General features: G+C 53.0%; 1 protein-coding gene across 1 annotated transcript in view; it reads right to left on the reverse strand.

The window, feature by feature from the left end:
• Positions 1–1,035: 1,035 nt before the first annotated feature.
• Positions 1,036–22,440, reverse strand: part of KCNK5 (potassium two pore domain channel subfamily K member 5) — a 40,589-nt gene continuing 19,184 nt past the window's right edge. The window contains exons 2-5 of the mRNA XM_031012499.3: positions 7,933–8,044; positions 6,651–6,817; positions 6,226–6,394; positions 1,036–3,821 (exon numbers count right to left, since the gene is read on the reverse strand). Of these exons, the coding sequence (XP_030868359.1) occupies positions 2,956–3,821; positions 6,226–6,394; positions 6,651–6,817; positions 7,933–8,044 (1,314 nt within the window). The 3' untranslated portion in view covers positions 1,036–2,955. The remainder of the gene's footprint in view (positions 3,822–6,225; positions 6,395–6,650; positions 6,818–7,932; positions 8,045–22,440) is intronic.

Below are 22,440 nucleotides of genomic sequence, written 5' to 3' on the forward strand. Positions count from 1 at the left end.
CCGGAGAACCTTGGACCTGTGTGTGATGGGGGCAGGAGAGGGGTGGGGGGGGGAGCAGAAAGAGGGCAAGAGGGAGTGATGTTGGCAGAGGGAGGGATGGTGTCATTGCAGAATTGGCTGGTAAATACATATAATCCTTTGTAAACACATCCATGCCCTCATGAAAAATGTGGTTCACTCCGGAAATCATACTTTTTTTTTTTTTCCAATGAACTCAGAAATCATCCTTTCTGGTGCTGAGCCCTGAAATGGTCATAGAAGGGGCCAGTCCCCAAACAGCTGAAGCCTGACAAAGCCTCCCTTTAGATAGACAGAGAGAGATGCCCAGCTGAGCCTAGCTCCATTCTTCCTTCACATTCTTTCCAGTCCACAGTGTCCACACTCAGGCTCTACATCTCCTGCCCACCCCTTGAGTTGAGAAGGCCTGAGCTTCGCTCAAGTTCTCTGGTCCACCTACCTGGAGACAGGAGCCCTTTCCAGAGATGTTGGGTGTGCCACAAAACCACAGGTAGTCTTTTTCATCTCATCACAGTGGTAGAGGGGACAGGAGCTGGGCTGCCTGGGTTTGAATCTAGGCTCACCATTTTTACTGAGATTTTGCACAAGGCAACTTCTCTGTGCCTGTTTCCTCATCTATAAAATGGAGATGTACTGATGCTCTCTCAGGGTTCTTGCCAGGTCAAATGAGTCCACTCACGTATTATTCAGTGCAAGCATTTAGTGCCTGACAAAGTGGTGAGTGACATGCGTTTGCCATGATCACCCCGCTTCTCCCCTTGCTCCTCCCACTCCTTCCTGATTCTCAAACCTCTACTGCAATGTTCCTCCCGCCGTCCTTACTTCCCCACAGAGGACTGCCTCTCCCTGCTCTCTTCATCTCTTTTCATTCTTTTCTCCCCTCCAGACCATCCAATCCTCTTATCAGTCTGTCCTGAGTCCTCTCTATCTTCTGTGGATGCGCCCAGGCTCCCCTGCTGCTCAGAGGCCAGAAGCCAACCCCTCTCTAACCTGCCCCACACACAGCACACACCAAGCTGGCCTGTCCACCTCATGTTTTATTGTAAAAATGTTAAAATAAATTACATTTGACATCATTGCCAGTACGTACATACAGTGTGTGCGATGCCAGGACAACCAGCAACAACATGGGTTCATTAAAACATTTCACAGAAAAATACGAGGCTGTTCCTTTTCAGGCCCCTGCTGGGTGGCAGCCTCTGCAAACGGCTAGAGAAGTGGGGGTGTGGGCACGTGCCCATCACTGTCTTCACATGTTGAGGAGGTGGGCTCTGGCCCCACTGCCCCACAGTAGTGGGGCAGAAGGCAGAGAGAGAAGGGAGCTGGGCGGCTCTGATGACTTGCTTCCTGCCCGGCCTCCAGTCACCCGCAGTGGATGCCCCTTCCTGCTTTTGCTCACCTCACTGTCCCCTTCTCCACCTCTGCTTGGGGACATGGCCCTTGACATCATGGCCTTGGATGAGGTCACCGAAAAAGGCCCAATTGAGTTGTAGGGCAGGAGGGCAGACACTGGACCTCCCAATCCTTGGGACCCTGCTCTTTAACCACTGGCTCTGAAGCCAACAACAGATTCCAGGTATATAAAAACAGCAGTTTGTTTAAAAAATAAAACAAAAAATAACAAAAACATTCAGGACACAGTGGGCCAGCCCCAGGGTGAACATCATGGAGAACCCAAGAACTCTAGTAGCAGCAAGTTCTGCCCACCCCTCACCAGAGAGTCCACCAACAGTTTCACATTATCTTTTGCTCCCCAGCCCAAATCCTTTCCTTTCTTAAACACACACGAGTGCACAGGTGTGCGTGTGCACACACGCACTGCGCACACACACGTGCACATCAAACACTAGCTAGAGAAAGGAGCTTGATTCACATATCTGACCATCGCCCATTTGTGGGCCAAGAGCAATTTGGCCTCACCCTGCCTGGCCCAAGGGGGCTGGTGGGAGGGGAAGGCGGGCAGTGAGGTCCTTGTTCAGGGCACAGGGAAGGAGAAGACAGCAGGATTGGGAGTGCAGGTCCTGGGGCCAGGGGGCAGGGTGTGCAGTTCTCCGGCGGGCAGGAGGGGTAAGGGCAGAACCAGCCAGAGCTGAGCCTCACTCTTGCAGCTCCCTGGCCACCAGCCCTAGCAGTCCCGGCTTCCAGTAACCCATGCTCTGCTACTCTCCCTCCTACCACTCGGGGGCCCAAAGAAAGCCTTGCGTCTGCCACTGCTTGACCTGAGACAGGGAACACGGCTCTGGGCTGGGCCTGAGTAGACCAACAAGGAGGATGAGGACCCCAGGCCCCAGGCCCACATAGGACTTGTTTCCAGGCCCTGTGAGTCAGGACTGTTTGAGCCCCTGCCCTCATCTCCTCACTCCCACCTCCAGCAGCCTCCACCCCACTACGGTTTGTAGTAGGTGCCCGACCTGACCGGCAGGCCCACAGCTGGGATGGGGGTGGGCCCTGCTCCTGCTGTGGTACGGAAACACCTGACCCCACGCACAGCGGTACCTCCCCAGACACTTCAGAGCTCCCTCTCCAAATGCCGAGCTCAGTAATACCGGTAAACTTAAACAGCTGAGGCCCCGGACCTCAGAGAACCGTGTGATACTCCACCAAATGGTGGGGCAAAGACCCTGCAGGCAAGGCCTCCTCAGGGTCAGTCCTGCCCACCTGTCCCGCCAGCCAGCATGTCTTTGCATTGTGAGATACACCAGCCAAGCTCAGGACAGATGCCCCCACAGCCAGGGTATGGTTCAGCTGGAGAACAGAGGCCCTGTCCCGGGCATACATCTAGCTGGGGATGATGGAAGGTTAGGAAGGCCCCTGGCCCCCCACTCCCAGTTCCGAGGCTGCCCCCCCACCAGGGGCCAGGCGTCCCGGTCATCTCGGGACACCCTAGGGTGAGGGGGGAAGAGGCCATCAAAGGTGGGGTGGGGAGCCGGCCCTGCCTCATGTGCCCTTGGGGCTGTTAGCCTTGTTGTACTCATTCATCAGCTGTTCGTAAGGCACAGAGAGCTCAGACTCAGTGCTGGTGAAGGTGGACTCGTCGGAGGAGGGGAACTCGCCCATGTTCAGGGGCGCCTTGGCTTCAGCCCCCTGCTGGGGGCTCTCCTCCCCTGCCAAGTTGTCCTCTAGCGAGGACTTGGAGGTCTCCTCGTCTGAGAGGCCAGCCTCCGTGTTCACGAAGGTGATGCTGGCGTCCTGGAAGATGAGTGGGTGGTAGTCCTGGGCGTCCCATGGCTCGCATTCCTCGCTGATGCGGTCCAGCTGGTTCATGAACACCTCGGGGGCAGGGGAGCTGTCTTCAGGGGCCCGTGCCACAGCCTCCTCATCCGGGGACCTTGATACGTGGCCTTTGCTCCTCAGTGTCTGTGACACCTCTTCCAAGGTGGGCACCCGGTTCTTGGAGTAGACTACCAGGGGCACCAGGGAAGGGGGAAGTGCTGGGAGCCCACCGCCTTGAGGCCCCAGCCCTGGGCCCGGGCCCGTCTCCCCACCCCCGCTTGTCTTCATGGCCTTCTTCCCGATCTGCTTGATGAGGTCGTTGTAGGTCTCTTCCTTCTTGGAAAGAAAGCTGAAGATGTTGACGTCCTTGGAGGCTGTGCTTCCCTTCACCTGCAGGGCCTTCCGGGAGTGTGGGGAGCTCTCAAAGGACTCCTTCCGTCGCCGCCGCCGCTTCTTAATGGCTTTGTGGACTTCCACAAACATGCTCACCTTCCAGTTGACAAAAAGGGACAGCCAGGCCAGCCCCAAGTAGATCCAGAGCTCCACGAAGTAGCGGTACAGGGCGTGGTAGTTGGCGCTGGGGTTCACACCTGAGCGGACAGGCAGTCCAGAGGTCAGGAAGAGTTAGCAGGGCCCGGGAAATGTGCAATGGCCAATGCTGTGTGATCTGAGCAGGCGTCAGGCCAGAGCACAGGACGGGGGTGCAGTGGGATAGAAAGGGGCCTGTTCTAGACCCTGGACTATCCCATCTTCCTCAAGGGCTTGGGCCTGCCATCATTCATGACCCCATCCCAGTCTCCAGCCTGTCTCTGAGTCTCGGTTTCCTCAACTAGAAACGTCAAGACAGGCCAGGCATGGTGGCTCACGCCTGCAATCCCAGCACTTTGGGAGGTCAAGGCAGGTGGATCACTTGAGATCAGGAGTTCGAAACCAGTCTGACCAACATGGTAAAACCCCATCTCCACTAACAATACAAAAATTAGCCAGGTATGGTGGCGGGCCAGCTAGTCAGGAGGCTGAAGCAGGAGAATTGCTTGAACCCGGAAGGCAGAGGTTGCAGTGAGCCAAGATCACACCACTGCCACTCTACCCTGGGCAGCAGACAGAGACTCCGTCTCAAAAAAAAAAAAAAAAAAAGTCAAGACAGTGACTGTTTGAAGGAAGCTAAAGGGGCTTTGGGGGACTGGCAATGTAACCGACACACAGGTCAAGAAACAGTTCATGAGTATTTGCCTTTCTGTTAATTCTTCTACCATCCCCAGCTGTTCTGCGTATATGGTACAGTTCACTTAAAAACGGAATGGATGGATATTACACAAGGGAGCCTCCAGCACCCTCCAAGCTGGGGCTAGACTCACACTGGTGGATTACAAACAAGGCTGGTGGTTAGGTTGAGATGACCCAGGAAGCACCCACCGTGGCAAGAAACACTGAACCATTTTTATTTTCATTGAAGGTCTGGTCTGCCTCCTTGACTTCCTCAGATCAGCTCTCCCTTGACCTGGAGGAGGGCTCTGTCTGCTCCACATCCCCCTCCTGCTGCAGGGAGCCTTCTTGGCTTACCCCCTACAGCTCTGAAGGTTCCCCTACACTCCAGGATTATTTGAAATGTCGTTGATGACTACATGTACAGGCATGTTGACCTGTATTCCATTTGCCCCCTCGACTAGATACAAGAGCAACTTACAGAAGGGACCTGGAGGAAGGGGGCTACCTCTCTCATCAGACTAGAGGTTCCTCCAGGTGCTGTAACCCGGTCAGTTCTCCTCCCACGACCGGGCTCAGATAGCAGGTGCCCTGAGTGGTCCTGTTAATCCTGCTCAAGGCTCTCAATCACAAGCAGAGTTTCATGATGACAGTAATGAGGGCACACACTGATATAGCCAGGCCCTACCCTCAACACTCATGAATAGTAATTATTATTTTTACTAATTTTACAGATGAGAAAGCTGGGGCAGGGTTTGGTGTCTTGCTGGTGCTGAGAAAGTATGGCTAAGTGTACATCTGTATTTCCCTAATACCAGAGGCACCTCCTTAGCCTGCTCTGGGCCTCAAGGGCTGGACAATGGCAGGGTTGTGCCTTGTCCAAATGTACTGCCCAGGACAGCAGGCCCTGACTTGGCAGGGTCAGGGGAGTGTTTGTGCCTCTCTTTCCTGTTCCTCCCCCAACTCAGCCAACTGCTCCCAGATGCCACATACATCAAGCACAAGGCTAGTGGCCTCCCACTGCCCTCTGGGCAAAAGGGAGCGGATACAGAACAGAGGCCTCTGGAGCAGAAGTTGAGGTCACTGGGGTGCTGGGTCAACAGGGTCAAACAGGGTGTCAAGAAGATTAAGAACCAAGATGCTGTGCAGGCCACAAACACAAGTACATGTGTGGCTGGGGCCAGCTGGTAACAGGCCTTCAGACAAAGGGGCCAAAGAACCTCATCACTTCCCTGGATTAAGCAGGGGAGGAGTAGGAGGGAGTGTCAGGGCTGGGGGCAGGGCAGCTGGGGAGAAGGCCTCCCTTGTCTTTAAGCTGCTATAGCAGGAACAAAGCCCCAGGCCTCTGAGCCATGCCTTCAGGACACCTCCCTCCACTCTTGTGAAAGATGAAAGGCTGCTGAGGGCGTGGAGGGGGTGCTGGTGGGCTCAGAGGCTCCCTGGGTAGCAGGTACCAACCGTGCAGGCAGAAGGCCCTACTTGCAAGTCCCCCATGAAGCCAAGCTCAGGAGTCATGGGAGAACTGAGGGAGAGGAGATCAGAGACTGAGCAGAGAGGAAAGGAGGAGGAAAAAGGCCATGTCTGAGAAAGGGAACCAGAGAGAAAAGAGTTTTTTGTCATTACTCTGGGTCTTAGTTTCCTCTTGCAAATGGCAGAGTGGGTTGAGAATCCCACTGGGTAAGAGAAGTGCCCAGAACATGGAACCCTACCTAGGGCACCCCCAACATAGGTCTGTTACACAGAAACCAAAGAAGCAGAAAAAGGTGGGAGGCAGAGGCAGGGACTCACCGGCCACAAAGTCACCGAAGCCGATGGTGGAGATGGTGATGAAGGAGTAGTAGAGGCCCTCGATGTAGTTCCACCCCTCGGTCACCATGAATACGAAGGGTGGGATCACCAGGTGGACTAGGACGCCCCACACGATGAAGATGACTGTGCACGTGATCTGCGCCTTCCGCTGATGGGGAGCAGGAGGCCAAGTCAGAGAATAGTGGAGACTTGGAAACCCAGCAAAGGCACCCAGAGGGCCAGGGAGGCAGCTAGAGGAGAGGCTAGCTGGGTACCCCACCTAACCCGGGAGTGCAAGGAGCTCTGAAACTATCTTCTTGCCATCTGTCCTTACACCCTTGGTCCAATTCCTAGAGGCCTCCTGTCCTCCCCTCACCTGTCATGGTTCCCCCATCTCTGCCCAACACCCAGGGTAGGGGACATACCAGACTCACGCCTCTCTTGGTAAGGAACTGCCCTAGTCTCTTGGCACGTCCCCCGAAGAACTTGCCCAGGGCACTGATCCACGTCAGGCAGAGTGGCACCCCGAAGAGACCATAGAAGACGCAGAAGAGGCGACCGGCGGGGGTCTTGGGAGCCACATTGCCATATCCTGAGGAAGGAGAGAGTGAGGCCAAGAACAGGAGGGGTGGTCAAACCAGTGGGCCTTGCTTCCAACACACACACAGCCCGTTCTCTAAGATAAATTGATATTGATCTATTGCCAGTACTTAAGTAATGATATTTCCCTTGATCATACTCTGATCATGATCATTGATAAATCAATTATGATGACATGAGCTGTATCTCCTCCATCATACAAGGAGCTCCCTGAAGGCAGGGACTAAGCCTGGTCAACAGGTCTTCCACTAGTCTATATGGTACCACTGTGCAAGTTATAAGACATGCTCTCTGTGTAGATTCCCCAGAAGCACTGTGGTAGATGGTCTCCAAAGATAGCCATCCTCCATTCCCTCCCTTCTTATGCAACTGCTCACATCAAGGTGTCGTCTAATCCTCTTCCCTTGGAATCTGGGCTTTAGTGGCTTGACAATAGAAGCAGTCTAGGCAGTGGAAGAGACGCTGGACAGGTGAGGTCTAAGAAGCCTGCTGCTTTTCGCCTTGGTTCCCAAACACATGCGGAGGCCTTGTGTTTTCATCCCCAGCTGAGCTCCCAGCCAACAGCCAGCATCAACTGTCAAATCTGTGATGGGAGGAGCCATCTGGGCCATCAGATGAGTTTGGCTTTCAGAAGACTCCAGCCCAGCCATTGTTCGACTGCCACTGCATTGGGAGCCCAAGCAAGAACCAGCCAGCTGAGCCCAGTCAAGCTCACAGAATGGTGAAAGAGAAGAAGCTGCGTTCTGAGCCAAACTTCTGGACTGGTTGGCTATGCAGCCTGAGAACTGAAACAGACACCCAGCTTGGTAAGTAGTCATGATCTGGGTTTCTGCAATGAGCAGTCTGGTTAATCTCTTGCACGGCTCTGGCCGTGAGGCTGTGTCATTGTTTCTGCTCAAAGAGCCCAGGTCGAGACTCATGGAAACCTTCCCAGGCATGATCAGCTACCAAGGACGTAATAAATCCCTAAGAAAGTATCAAAAGAATACCCTGCAACTGATCTGATTGTACCCCCAACAGGGCTGAGTGACCAGAGCTGAGTTTCTAGAAAGGTTCTGAGGAGCTAGGGCATGGATGTGGGTGTCCTACAGGTCCCAGAAGACTTACCAATGGTGGTAATGACGGTTGCTGCAAAAATCATTGCATTGGGCCAGTTCCAGTTGTTGAAGGTCTGGTTCCCTGTGATGGCCACACCCTGTCCTGCAGCATCAGATACCACCTAAAATGAGAAACAGTAAAGGTCAGAGCTGAGGCCACACTTAACAGATGCTGATTGACAGAACTGCACTAAACTCCTTGTAAGCATTCTCATTTAGTCATCACAATAAGAAGGTGGCAGTGTCTCCATGTTACAGATGAAACATTGTATAGAGGATCAGAGAGGTTACCTGATTTACCCAAGGTAAAGATATGAACCCAGGCAATCTGGCTCCAAAGTTCATTCTTTCACTGAGCCAATGCTTCTCCAACTTACTAGCATGCACCAGGATCACCTGGAAATCTTGTTCAACAGACTGCTGGCCCCTACTACCCCGAGTTTCTGATTTAGGAGGTCTAGAAGGAACATTTCTAAACACGTTCCCAGGTGATGCTGTGGACAGGGACCACACTTTGAGAACCACTGCACTAGATTAATTCTGCCTCTCAAAAAAAGCACATGTGAGGCAGACACACACAAGGAGGTCCCCTGTGCCCCACCCAGCCCTCCATGGAGGGTGTTCTACCTGCAGAGACCAGGTCCTTGTTCAGGGTTGGCTGGGGAGGGGCCCCCCATATACCCTTCAGCCTACTGTAGGATACCTGCTCAGGTCAGCTCAGTGCCCTGTTGACTTGTCCTCGGAGGGCATGCAAATCGGCAGGTCCTCCTTTCCCCCAGGCTAGGACTCTAATGTACCCTCTCACCTATGGGCTCTCACTTCCCTCCCTTCCCTGTAGCCCTTTCTCTCTCTGCCCTGGGCTGAGCAACTGTCTCCGAAGGGACAGATCAGAGGGTGAGTACATTTCAGGGTGACTCATAACTGTGCTATCAATCCCCAAAGAGCTTCCAGTAACTGTGGATAGCAGGTGAGAGGCCACCTGGGGATGGGATGTCCCCCTGGAGAGTGCGAGGAGTGGTGGGGCAGAGGTGTGGGGAACTTATCTACTCCTGCAATACTGACAGCTGCAAACCTGTTTCCATCTGACTAGGCCCTAACTCTGCCATCACCACTGGCTCCAACCTATCTGTGGGGCTTTATCAGCTGACAGGGCCTGGACCCCAGAAGTCACATAAGAAGGGACTCTAAATCTGGGGCTCAAGTCCTGTCCCCACGGAGGGCCTGCAGATGGGTAGGCCATCCAGACCAGAAGCTAGGCATTCAGCCAAATTGCCTATAAAAACCAAGACAAGGACTGAGAGAGAAGAGACAGAAGAGTGAGGGATGGAAACAGAGGGAGACAAAAAAAAAAAACCTTGTTTCTAACCTACCCAGGGCATGACTGAGGTTTGGTGGGAAAAAAAGGGCATGGGTGGGCTGTTCTGAAGGAAAGTGTAATTTGCAGAAGCAGCAGCCGGCCTGTGTAAATGGATCTGCACACTCTGCAAAGAATTTTCCATGATGGCACGCTTGTCTGTCAGACCATCAAACCACACAGCTCACTGCGCTGCCTCCTCCGGCATTTCACAGCATCTCCGAGGCTATGAAGGCTGTGCAGCATCAAAGTGGAAAGTGGGGACCGTCGCATCAAACTCTGGCCAAGGCAGCCCCTGCCCTCAGAGAGCTCTCTGTCTAGCTGGCCAGACCATTTCAATGTGAAATGGCTAAAGGACATTTAGATACAAACAGGCCAACAGGAGAGCTAAAACAAATACTAAGGACCATCCAATGGGTTTCTGAAAACATCAAATCTGTTTGGAGCACGAGAATGAGGAAGTACCAGGGCCATGTTAATGTTAAACAGATGGCAGAGAAAGCGGAACCACCCAGCTCTCCTTTGGCATCTACCTTTGTTACCTCAGATATCGATCTTGAATGGGACCGGCTTACAAGAAAAGAGTATATAAGAACATACAACAACATCTTGAAATGATAATTGAATCACTGACCACAGGTGAGGCTGCAGTGAGGCTGCAGCACCACCTCTGGTCATCCCCATGGAATCATGGGGAACAGGAAAGATGTCAGAAGACAAGCTGTTCCCATTTTTCACAAAAAGGAAAAGAGTGGATTCTAGAAATTCAGAAAACAAACCTGAACTCTTGCAAACTTCAAAATGGGGAGAGGAGAATGTTTGGGACATGCAGAAGAGGAAGTGGTGGGCACTAGAAACTAGCACAGATTCACCCAGAACAAGTCATGCTCAGCTAAGTGCATCTTCTTTTCAAAGGGTTGCAAAGCCTTGAAGTTCTGTGGAATGTAATCCATCTAGATATCAGCAAGGCAGCTAACAGATGGGCTTAAAGAAATTCATGTGGACAAGACACAGAAATGTCAGTGGAGCCAGGATTACTTGGGTCCATTCAAAGGCAGACAAACAACCCTAGGAGGTATTGATCGTTATCAACCCAGACTGAGTCTCCACCATCATGCTTAAGGCCTGGCTTTCTTCAATATTTTAAACCACAGCACAGTGAGGACAGAGATGGTTTATTAACCCAATGTGCAGTGGATGCAAAACTGGGGATAAGGATGGGATGGGAAGATAGTTAACACATAGCAATGGCAGTATCAAGATTCAAAATCATCTTGCTGGATATAGGGGCCAAAATCAACAACATACAAGTATCCACTTAAATGTTTAAGTCTTATACTTTGGATTGGAAAAGACTGGTAGAGGATTGAAGGGAAAAGTCCCTGGATATTAGCTGACCATGAATCAACAAACAGTAATCCTACTGTCCTGCTGTCACAGGAAAAGTAAATGCAATCTCAGGCTATGTCAACTCCAGGTCTATCCAGGGCTGGGAGGTAACAAGCCCAATGTTGCTTGCAGGGTCAGGCCATATATGGGGCACCTTGTTTCATTCTGGGTGTCAGACTTCACATGATATGCTAACCAACAGGCCAAAGTCTAAGGGGGAGATGGGGTGGCTGTTTTGGATAATGAGTCTACAAAGGGCTACTCCTTGTAGTAATCAATTTCTGATAACGCAAAGTATTTAGACCAGGGTAGCCAGCATCCATCAAGGGTGTTGTGGAAGGTATGTCTGGAACAGGGGTTCTCCACTGGGGTGGTAGTGCCTTTTGGAAGTGTCTGGAAATGCTTTCTAAGGAGGAATGTTGCATGTGCCAGGCACTGTTCTAGGCAGTGAGGATACTGCAGTGAACGGACGGAATCCCTGCCCTCCTCTTATGTTTATTCTAATGGGTGATGGGAGATGCTCTGGCATTGAGAAGGCAAGGGGCTAGAGATGCTAAATGCCCTGCAATTCACAGGACAACCACACCCACAAGGCCAAAAATGCTCCCCCTGGGAAATGCTAGTGCCAAAGGTAACCTGCGATTTGGGAATCATTTAGTAAGTGCTAAGGAGACATCAAACAAAAGAACTGGAAAAACAGGGTAACTGAAGAAGGCATTAAGTTTGGGAGTGGGGAGAGGTGGAAGAGCTGGGCTTTCTACCCTTCACCCCACTGACGGTGTGCCCTTTGGGTACCAGCTTGCAGCCTCGGGCCCTGGCTTATCAGGCAGCCACAGCATTATGTGCTTTCCCCATGACTTCTAGTATCCCTCTGTGGTTGCCCAACAAGGGGCGGGCAAAGGAGGCGCTGGAGAGAGCCCCTAACTCCCCGGGGCTGCAAGCACTACTCATTCCTTGCAAAGACCCAGTGGTGGCAATTACACCCACTGGGCGGAGAGAGGTTGGTTACCTGGCAGAACTGGGCTAGGTTGTAGACTGTCTGGTTTCAAGTCTGCAAGTTCAAGCCTCCCCGCCTCCCTCTGCCTGGGTCTGCCTGCCCCTGGGCTGCCCCACTGCCCCTTGCTGTTGCCTCCTCTGCTGTGGTTCCCAAGCAGCTGGCCTGGGAATCAGCTCAGCTCCACCCAAGTGCTGGTGGAGAGAAGCGGTGCTAGTGCTGCTGTATGTCAGACACCCCTCGCCGGAGCTTTTACACACGTTACCTAACTGGCTCTTCCTGTCATTCTGCCAGGCATCACTTGGCAGAGGAGGAAAGCTGGGCTCAGGGAGCTGAGGTCTGGATGTGAATTTGGGGTGCCAGCTCCCTATTCCCACCGTTTGTATCTGTGGATACCTCACTGATCATGGCTGGGATTATGCAGGAAGAGGAGGGGGCTTTAATTGGTCTCCCAGAACAGAAAAGCTGACCCAGGACTAAGGCCATCACTGGGTTAGGGGAAGGGACATGGGAGAGCCAGGTAAACACCCTGTCAGACAAGGCGTCCCGTCCTCGGGGTTAGGGAAACAGCTTTCGCGGGAGGAGGCGGCCCCTGTTCACTGGCTGGATTCTTTAACTTGGCTCCCAAATTCACACGAGACAATATTTTCATTTTCCATACAAGCCTGGAGAGTAATGGGAAAAGGGGAGCCTGCACAAAGCCCAGGCCCAGCTCTTGTTTGGGAACGGAGTAGAGTTCCCTGTCTCCATCACCGTCACCATAAAGCAGCTGTGATTTACGGAGGGCTTCCTATGTGCCAAGAGTTGGGTGAAGCATTTTATGTGCCTTTAGCTCATTTAGAGAGGACAGATTCTTGCTGGGAAGATACTATAATTTTTTTCCACTTTGCAACTGAGGATTTGAGGCTTACAGAGGTTAAGAAAGTGCTAAAAACAGTGAAGCCAAGACTAGAACCCAGGCCCATCTGGGTCCTAATTGCTGTTCTCCTATCTCCTGTCCCCATAAAGGCCACAGGAAAGAGGCCTGTGCATACTCCCACCCACTTCCCACCAGCTGAAAAAACAGTGCCCTAAAACCAGTCCAGCCACTCTGACCAGCTCTCATTCTGTTGCTCCAGTGAGGAAACAGCCATGTGTGCCCTTGCCCAGAGCTTCAGATGTCCAGCTGCCCCGACCCCACCTTCCCAGGTGCTCACTGTGCTGACTGAGTAATCTTGACTCCCAGACAACCCCTCATCCCCCAAGGATCTGAGGCTTCCCTTGGCAGTGGTGGGGCATCCCCTTCCTCGAGAGAGGGATCTAGATTGGGGCTTTGGGACATGCCACCCACCTTCAGACATGGGCAGGCAGGGCAAGGTGGGGGCTTCCCCTTTATGGGGTGGGGTAAGGGAAACCAAAGTTAAGATGTTAGCCTGTTGGGATCACAGCTATCTGGCACCCATAGAGCTACTCCTGGCCCTGCCTCCAGCTCCACAGCTGCCATCACTTTAGGATCACAGGACTCTTTCTTGCTCTGCAGGATACAGCCTTAACAGTCTTCCTCCATTCCAGCCTCTGCTAGACTCCTGGATTGTCAGTGGTTCATGGGTTCATGGGTTCATTCCCAGCTGCATCAATTCTTTACCATTCCCAGCTGCATCAATTCTTTTTTCTTCTTCTTTTTTTTTTTTTTTTTTTTTTTTGCGATGAGAGTCTCACTCTGTCGCCCAGGCTGGAGTACAGTGGCGTGATCTCAGCTCACTGCAACCTCAGCCTCCCGCGTTTAAGCAATTCTCCTGCCTCAGCCTCCCGAGTAGCTGGGATTACAGGCAGGCGCCACTACGCCCAGCTAATTTTGTATTTTTAGTACAGACAGGGTTTCTCCATGTTGGTCAGGCTGGTCTCAAACTCCTGACCTCCGGTGATCCACCTGCCTCGGGCTCCCAAAGTGCTGGGATTACAGGCATGAGCCACCACTCCCAGCAATCAATTCTTAATTCACTGTGTCAAAGCTCACTTGGCCCTGCGGAGGGATGGTAAAATTGGGCCCTGGAAGGGAAAATAGAGCTGACCCTCTTATGTGCGTGGTGCTTGGTAGTACAGAAAGAAACTTATCATTCCTCTCACCTCCCTTCCCAGCAACCTTGTAAGGGGTGTGGGCATGGCTATTCATTCTTATTTCATAAATAATACATTGATAGTTAAGCACTTATGAAGACAAGCACCTAAATCCAAGCACTTCACTTATATCACAAAATGCCAGTACCCTCTAAAGTAGATACTATTACTACCCCCATCTTACAGAAGCATTTGCCCAAGGTCACAGAGCTAGTTAGTTGTGGAGCTGGGATGAGGGCCCAGGTGGCTCCTAACCTCTGCACTATCTAGAGACGGGGGTGAAAGGCATGCAGGTGAGCTTCTAGGTACAAGTGAAACGGCCTATCAGGCAATATCCACAGACATGCAGAGACTCCCCTAGAGTGTCAGCTTCATGGGGACAGGGCCTTTTATTTGTTTTGTTTTTCACTGATGTATTCCCCAAACTTAGAACACTGCCTAGCACACAGTAGCTATTCAACAAATATTTACTGAATGAGTGAATAAATACATTTAAATAAATAAGGGTATATTCCCTGGCCTCAACTAACTTGTCCTCTAGTGCCCCTCCATCCCCAACCACTTCCAGCATCGTTCTGCAGTTGGCTTTTCACTAAATTCATCAGTTAAACAAGGTGGAAGCCTGAAGAGCAAGAGGGCAGGAAGGAGAGGCACAGACCCCAGCGGCGGCGGGGCTCACAGGGGCTGCTGAAACCACCAGCCTCCAACTGGTCTTGGGTTGCAGAGGTGGGGATCACCAGGTTGAGAGGAGAGGGCAGGGGGCAGGAGCTGGGGAAAGGGCAAGGTGAGGGAGGCAGACAAGAGCCCAGAGGAGAGGGTTCAAGATGGGAGAGTAATCAGCAGTGGAGTGGGAGAGGTCCCTCAGGTGACTGGGACTGTCCTTCCTGCAGGGAGGCCTGTCCCCTTGGGAAACTCCACGAGGGCAGTAGATGTACCGAGAGCAGGCAAAGGAACAGAAGAGTCAATAGAAATTGCACATCTACTTCCAGCTGACCACTTTCCTTACTGAATCCCAAAGCCCCTCCTCTCTGAGGGCACTCAATCAATCCCATTGGCAGCAGGGCCTCTGCAGCTCAGGTTTAGCTCTATCTAGGAAGCCACAGGGCCATCTTCCAAATGCAGACCTGTGCTCATGGAAAAGGTGGAACCAACCTGGATTTGAATCAGAGGGGTCTCTCGATGGCTGGCAGCAAGCCTCTGGGTAAATAACTCAGCCTCTCAGCCTTACTTTCTCTGTCTGCAAAATAACACCTACTCTGCACACATGAAAAGAACCTAGGACTCAGTAAGCACTGCGTAAATGTATCTGCAATCAATATTGTGATTCACACGTGTGTCCGTCAGGAACAAGACCCTGCAGAGATCTGAGACCCAGGAGCAAAGCTGCTCACCCCCAAAGCTGAAGCAGGTGGGCTGGCATGTCCTGGACAAGCAGTAGAGAAGGACTAGGGATTTCAAGCCCTGTGCCTGGAAGACAGGAAAGGGTGAGAACACTGTCCCTAACCTTCTTCACAACTGCCAACTCTTCCCATTTCCCCATTTTAACAGAGAAAACTGTCGATTTTCAGCCTGATCCATCAGCTCCCTCAGGCCACATGGAGGAAGGGACTGTGGTTCCAGAGATGTTCCCTGGCCACCTGATGGCTGGGAGCCAGGGACAGAGGGAAATGGGCAAGCCCAAGATGCCTCACCCCATCCCTCAGAAGCCCCATCTCTCCTGGCCTCTGCCCCTCAGAGGCTCACAGCCACCCTGGCCAGTTTCTCATCCAACCAAGCAAGTTGGGCAGGGCTGCTGAGGGAAAGAAATGCCACCACTGGTCCCATCCTGTCTTCACCACTTCCCCCCCCATCACCCCTGGCAGCCGCCAGTACCTCCCCAGGTGAGGCTGAGGCCAGGAGGTGTTAGATGGCAGCTTCTCTGAACTCTAGTCCAACTCCCTCCCAGCCCCCACCCAGCGTGAACATGAAGCAAGACAATGGGCAGTGGCTCTCGGTACAGGCTGCCCAGTGGATCCCCTTGGAGGTTAAATAAATGCTACACCTGGTCCCCAACTGCAGATATTCTGTTGACCTGGCACAGCTTTTAAAAAGCTCCAGAAGTGATTCTAATATGCAGGGGCTGCCCTAGTGGAAGCTGACACGGGGAGGGAGGCTCAGGCCTTCTCCATCTTCCTGTCTAAAAAGGAGTATGCAGGGCAGAGAGAAGGAATTCTTGGTATTTTCCTCACTGCCTCTCCCCCCGCGTCAGGTGACCAGGGTGTGGCTCGGAGGGCAGCTGTAGTTTACGAGCAAGGTATTGGCAAGGGCCCAGTGGTGCCACCCTGATACCTGCACCAGCAGCCAGCCCAGCTCGCCTGAGCTTTGTCTCTCCCAGGGAAGGAGCAGATACTGGACGAAAGGCAGCAGGGCCACACCCGTCTCCTCGAAGACCAGAGCTGGGCTGTTGCAAAGCGGACTTTGTTAACTTGTGGTTGCTTATCTCTTTTCTCAGATTTGCTCTGATATCTATCTGGAGTATGGATCACATTTGAGAAGAATGCAGGCAGGGCAAATCAATGGCTGGAGGCTTTGGTGTGCTAGGACGTCGGCGCACGGCCTAAAGACCCAGGCTCAGCTCAGCTCTGCCAGTACTGTCTTGAGATCCTCGAAGAATCTTTGATTGCTTTGCCTGCCTGCTTCTCTGTAAAATGAGGAGGTTGGACTATGACTACTGGAGTCCCCCTGCCTGGGCAGGTGATACCTCCCCTACCTCCTCTCCACAGCACATTCAAGAAAATGCACTTCTATCCTCAGGACTTAGCTCATCGGTCACCATACTACTTCTTCTTAACCTGGACTGCAAACTGAGATCATCTGAGAGAGCTTGGAAAAATACTCCTGCCCGGGTACTGCCCCTAGAGATGCCAAGAGAAATAGTCTGGGGCTTGAACTGCGAACCAGGATGCTGCAAAGCTCCCCCAGGTGATTCTAATCTTATGTTCAGCCAAGTTTCAAAAGCACTGCCCTAGATCCAATCCATTCTCCCTCGTTAGGGACTTGAGCGCAGCCCCACCCCTGACGTTAGCACGGGGCAGGCTGTGCATGCACACAGGCAGAACTGTCCTCTTGTCCACCTTTGGGCTTCCCCCAGCCTGCCCTCCTGGGCCATCTCTCAGCAGTCTCTGCAGAGCCCAGAGGCACTGCTAGGTCTCATGCTCAGCAGGGCAAGCCCCTGCCAGATGGGAGCAGGTTTTCAGCAGAAACTCTGGGCTTCTGACTTTCACAGGCCTGGGAGCCCTGTCCTCACTGGGAGGAACAAAGAAAACAAGGCAGGTGACCCTGCCCGCATTGTTCTCAGGCTGGGACGGTAATCCCCCAGGGCAGGGGGCAGCTGGGCATCCCTCCTGTGAGAACAAGCCCAGGGCAGAGCTGACCTGAGGTTGCAGGTTTGGCTAAGGCAAGCAGTGAAGGGCTGGTGGGGCCCAAGCTCAGGATGGAATGTCAGCATGTGCTCTCGGGCACCTGGAGGGCTGAGCTGATCAGCGACTGACACTGGAAATCCCTGTGCGGGCAGACACAGGGGACCTCGAGGGCCCCTTCCTGGTCCCACAGCACTGCTGTGTGCCTGAGAAGTGGGCCTGGGGAGCAGGAAAGAGCCCCCTCCCTCTCAAACACACATACCAGATGACCCTCTGAGGCCATGCTCTCAAAATCTACCCCTGCCTCATCTTCTCAGGGAAGGTGGGATGTGTCCAGGGAGGCTTAAATGACAAGAGGTACATCCTTCATTTACCTATAGCTTCTCTACCCCAATTCACAACCACTGCCCTGCCCAGGGTGGCTGTGGCCCAGGTCCATGGTCCTGTGCTGGTGTCTCTGCCCTATCTGGGACACTGAGGCCTGGATTTGTGACTTTGTCCCCTTCTCTGCCCCCAGAGTTCAGATCCCAGGGGTGTCTGACACCTCTCTGCCCTGACCAATGCCAAGAGGTGTCTCCCAATTAGTGGGACAACAGTGTCAGCAGGGACAGGAAACAGTTTTAGCTGGGATCCCTTGAGCCTGTCCAGCTGGGCAGAGCAGCCTCCTCCATTCCTCCATAAGGCTGTGGGTCACTAGGAAGAGGCCTTACTTCTAAGGTGGGGTTAGAGAGCTCTAGCCCAAGCCCCTGCACTTGGATTGGGCCCCTGGCACATTGTCCTTCCAGGGAAGCCAGCAGTGCTCTCAGGCCTGGCTCATTCCTCCCCGACTTGGTTAATAAGGGCCTGAGTCAGCATTTCCCCACCAAAACCCCACATTCATCAAGCACCTCTCACACCCATAACTCCTCTACCACCATCTAATCTGAGACCTAAGACCCTGAAGGGAAACCAGACAAAATGGATACACTATTCCCATTCTGTAGATGAGGATTCTACAGAGATGCTAGAAAGATGGTGAAGCCAAACAGCAAGCTGGTGACCCAGCACAGAGCAGGTGAGGCCCTGTCCACAGAACAACCAGCCCTCCACTTGCCACCTGGAACTGGGCTGAGAAACACCAACCAAAGCACAGCATGGAAGGTGCAGGTAGACACTGGTGACATAGCAGAGATAAAGGGCTGTGCTGTGCGGTCACACCCACGGATCTGACCTGACTGTATGAGTTAGGGTAAGCACGTGCCTACGCTCCCTACCCCATTCCCCCGCAGATGCCTCAGATTTACCTTGACCTTGGGGTGGGGTCAAGAATCAGCTACAGGAAGCCACCAGCCACTCAAGGTTTCTAAAAACAGTCCTTGGAGCAGGCCAGAAAGGTGGCTGTGGGAACTGCTGACTCATCACCTTCCCATCCCGGGCCAATGACCTGAGGGAGGTGCAGTTCACGGGCCGCCCAGCTGCCCCTCACGTGCTGGCCTGCTTCCTGTCCTCCCAAACCCAGGTCTGCACTGGCACACAAGCTGGGCTGGCCAGTCCCTCCAACACAAATATCAAGCGTGGGGCCCTCCCTGAGCAGCACAGGGGAGAGGGCAGAGGGGAAAGGACACATCTGGGTTCAAAATCCTGACTCCAGCATCCACTAGCGGGTTACCTGGGGCATGTCTTATCACCTCTCTGAGCTTAACACTCCGTATCTGGAAAACAAGAGTCACGGCTTCACTGTGTTGGCGCGTCGATTACAAAAAAAAAAAAATGATGAACAGCTCAGTGCTGGGCACATGGGGCGTGTTCCAGAAACGAGCACTGGGAAGGAAAATAAATGTGACTATTATTGCTCTGTGAATAGAACAAGGGGCTTGGGGAGGACGCCTCCATTCTGAGGGTCTGTGTCTGCTGCATGTGGCCTCCAGAGCTGGGGAGCTAGGCTAGGTGTTGACAGCAATGCCCTCCTTCCATTTACCACCTCCTGGGCATGGGCCAGTCCCTCCGGCTCAGCAGTTCTTCACCCCCCTGTGCCTTTGCAGGTGCCTTCCTGCAGCTCACTCTCACTTCAATCAGGTTTCACCTGAATGTCCCCTCCTGAAAGAGGCCATGCCACCTGGAATATTAAGCCTCCGTCCCGCTCCCGCTCCTCACCTCACTGCACTCATCACTACCTGACATTCTACTAGGCATCTGTTTCTCTGGCTTCCTAGTTATCTACCCTAAATAGATCATGAGCCCTACAAGGAGAGACTCATGCATCCCTTAATCACAGAACAGAACCTAGCTCTAGTATGTGCTCAAGTATTTGCCAATGAATGACTGAGTCTCCAAGATGTGTGCCTTCCAAGGCTGGACGGTGGGCTCTAGCTCCACTGGAGAAGGCAGGGAGCCCAGACAGGTGCAGGCACAGTGCGGGTTGATGACTGTTTCCAGGCTCCGGGGCCTCCTCCCTACCCTACCTGTCTGCAAGCCCAAAGCCCCCAGAGGTTCTAGCCCTGGTGAGTCAGTTCCCCTGCGGACTCTGGAACCGCCAGGATTCCAGAGGAAGGAGGCAGGTGGGTGGGGGGGGTGGGGGGTAGGAGCTGAGGGATACCAGGGTGTTTGAAGGCCTGATGGCCCCAGCTCTCCCCATGCATGCTGCTGATTTCCTGCTCTTCCAGCAGTGGGAAGGAAGGGTGCTCTGATCCATGAGGCTCCTTAATCCTTGTGGCTGCCAGTCCTGTTCTCCTGGACACATCTGCCTGCCCTGGGCCCCCTTGCTGGGGGCTCTAAGGACAAGTCTCACCACCGCCAATACCGCCAGACTCCTACCTCCCTGGGAGGAAGCTGGCTCCTGACCCCTGTGCCACATTTGTCTCTCTAGGTTACACCTGTATCCTTGAACACAGTTGGGGCTGACACTACCCTACCTCTTGCCTCTCAGAATGCCCCTGACAACCTAGCAAATTCCCCAACCCAGGGGCCTCCTCACCTGCTCTTCCCTCCTCCCTCTCCCCCTGTGCCTGTGGCTGGCAGCTTGGGGTAATAAGTAACTGCCATCCTTGAGGGCTGAGGTTCTGATAAGAGATTATTAAGTCTACCCATTTATTATAATTTGTTTAAGATTATCAAGTGGTTAAACTGTAAACCTCTTCATTAATTAAAAAAGAAAAGCCTATGAGGAACCAGGATGGGATTAATCCTGTACCGGGGTGGGGCCACTGGGTTTCTCTACCCCTATGAAGTAAGCTCCCTGCCTGCTTAATACACAACATTCCCCTTCCCACCCAAACCGGGCCCCCAGGGAGCTCATTCAAGGAGCTGGTTTTCTCATCCACCCATGGCCTCTGAGCATGATCTTGCCCCCATCTTTCTTCTCAAAGCCCCCTGCAGGATCCTCCTGAGAGCCAACCACCTGTCCCGAAATCCTTCCTTATTGTCTGACTCTAACCTAAATCCCTCCGGCTGCAGTCCAAGCCCATTTCCTTTGGTTCAGTCTGCGTCTGGAGACAGACAACAGCTGGCCTCCATCCTCTCTGAAATAAATTGTATAAGAAACTACCAGCAAACCAGCACAGACATCTTGGGATGGATGGCATTCTGTGCAGGGGGGGAGGGGGCTTTCTGCCATGATGACCCCCAGATCCTGAACGCAAACCCCACCAGAAGACTGAGTCACAATTAGAGACAAGAGCAAGATCTCAATGCCCAACAACCTCAAAATCACCGGGCAAGATGCAAAAGGAGGCTGGGCACAGTGGCTCATACCTATAATCCCAGCACTTTGGGAGGCCGAAGCTGGCAGATCATCTGAGGTCAGGAGTTTGAGACCAGCCTGACCAACATGGTGAAACCCCATCTCTACTAAAAATGCAAAAATTAGCTGGGCATGGTGGTGCATGCCTGTGGTCCCAGATACTCAGGAGGCTGAAGCAGGGAGAAGTGCTTGAACCCGGGAGGTGGAGGTTGCAGTGAGCTGAGATCACACCACTGTACTCCAGCCTGGGTGACAGAGAGAGATTCAGTCTCAAAAAAAAAAGCAAAAGGAGTATTTAGGAGTATTACCCTAAAGTTCAGCCTCCCTGACTCAGATCTCAGGCCACACATCAGTTACCCCAGGGGCTCTGGTCACCAAGGCCCCCATTTGGAAACCACAGGGTTGCAATTCAAAGACGATCCCCAAATAGTGTAGGAAAGAAGAGGGAGCCTATACATGTGGCTGGTATCCCCTGACCATGCACTACCCCTGCCCTCACCATCCAGGTATGCCAGGAAGCAGAGAGGCCAGCCAGGCACAGCTGTCCTGCCTCTTCTGCCCTGTATGCATTGCCCCCGCCCACCATCCATCCCCAGCCAACTGGGGCGTGGGACGTGACTGGGATTAAGAAACAGAGCCATTTTGTGCTGAAGGTATGGAAAAATACTGCCAGGCCCTCCTAGTACAGAGAGGCTAGGCTGAGGTGAGGGATGGGGTGGGGGTTGGAAAAACCTCCAACTCCCCTAACCTGGGGCCCAGGATGAGAGGCCAGGCAACAGGAAATGGAAATTCTTCACTCTGAGACACAGCCCCATTGTGAAATGCGAGAGGCAGAAGGAACGAGGGCCATGCCTCAGACACACGCACATCCTTTCTCTCCTCCACAAGGGCTGGGATTTTAAGCACAGACATTTCCAAGCCTGTTTAACCCCTAACACCCAAGCAGGCTCTGGCAAGGCCTCAGCCTTCCTGGTGGAGTGAAAGAACATTTGACAGATGAGCCTGTATAGCATTGGCTACTCCCTAGCCTGGAGTCATGACTGCGCTTTCTTCACCTGTAAAACGGGAACGATGCCACCTCCTCATCAATTCTCAAGGTTATGGATCAAAAGGCTCGATAGAGAGCAGGAAGGCTGGTACACAGGCAAGTTAGAGATGCTCCCGATGCATGAACTTCTTGTTTACAAACGTCTAGGGTTGTGGGGTAAGAGTGCTTTGTATGTGGCCGGGAGGATATAATGAAAGAAGGGAAAGTAATGTGCCAGGTTTCTAAGTCAGGCAGGGGAGCAGGCCCTATGCCTCACACAGCTGCATCCTGTCCCCCTGTGAACTGTTTTCAGTGAGTGGTAACAGGGGCAGCCACTTGTCAGACTTGCCCAGGGAGGTCCGTCTCCCCTCAAGCCTGCTGAAGCAGAGCCCTTCATCCCGGGCTGCTGAGAGCTAAACAACTGACCAAGCAGTGGACTGCCAGGACACAGTCCCTTGGCCCTCTCCCCATGTGTAAAATTAGGCTCCTGGCTACTTCCCAGGAAGGGTAGGGGAACAGGAGGGCAAGGTGGTAGAACAGG

Source organism: Gorilla gorilla, chromosome 5 (assembly GCF_029281585.2).
Source record: "Gorilla gorilla gorilla isolate KB3781 chromosome 5, NHGRI_mGorGor1-v2.1_pri, whole genome shotgun sequence".
In the NCBI taxonomy this organism is placed as follows: domain Eukaryota; kingdom Metazoa; phylum Chordata; class Mammalia; order Primates; family Hominidae; genus Gorilla; species Gorilla gorilla.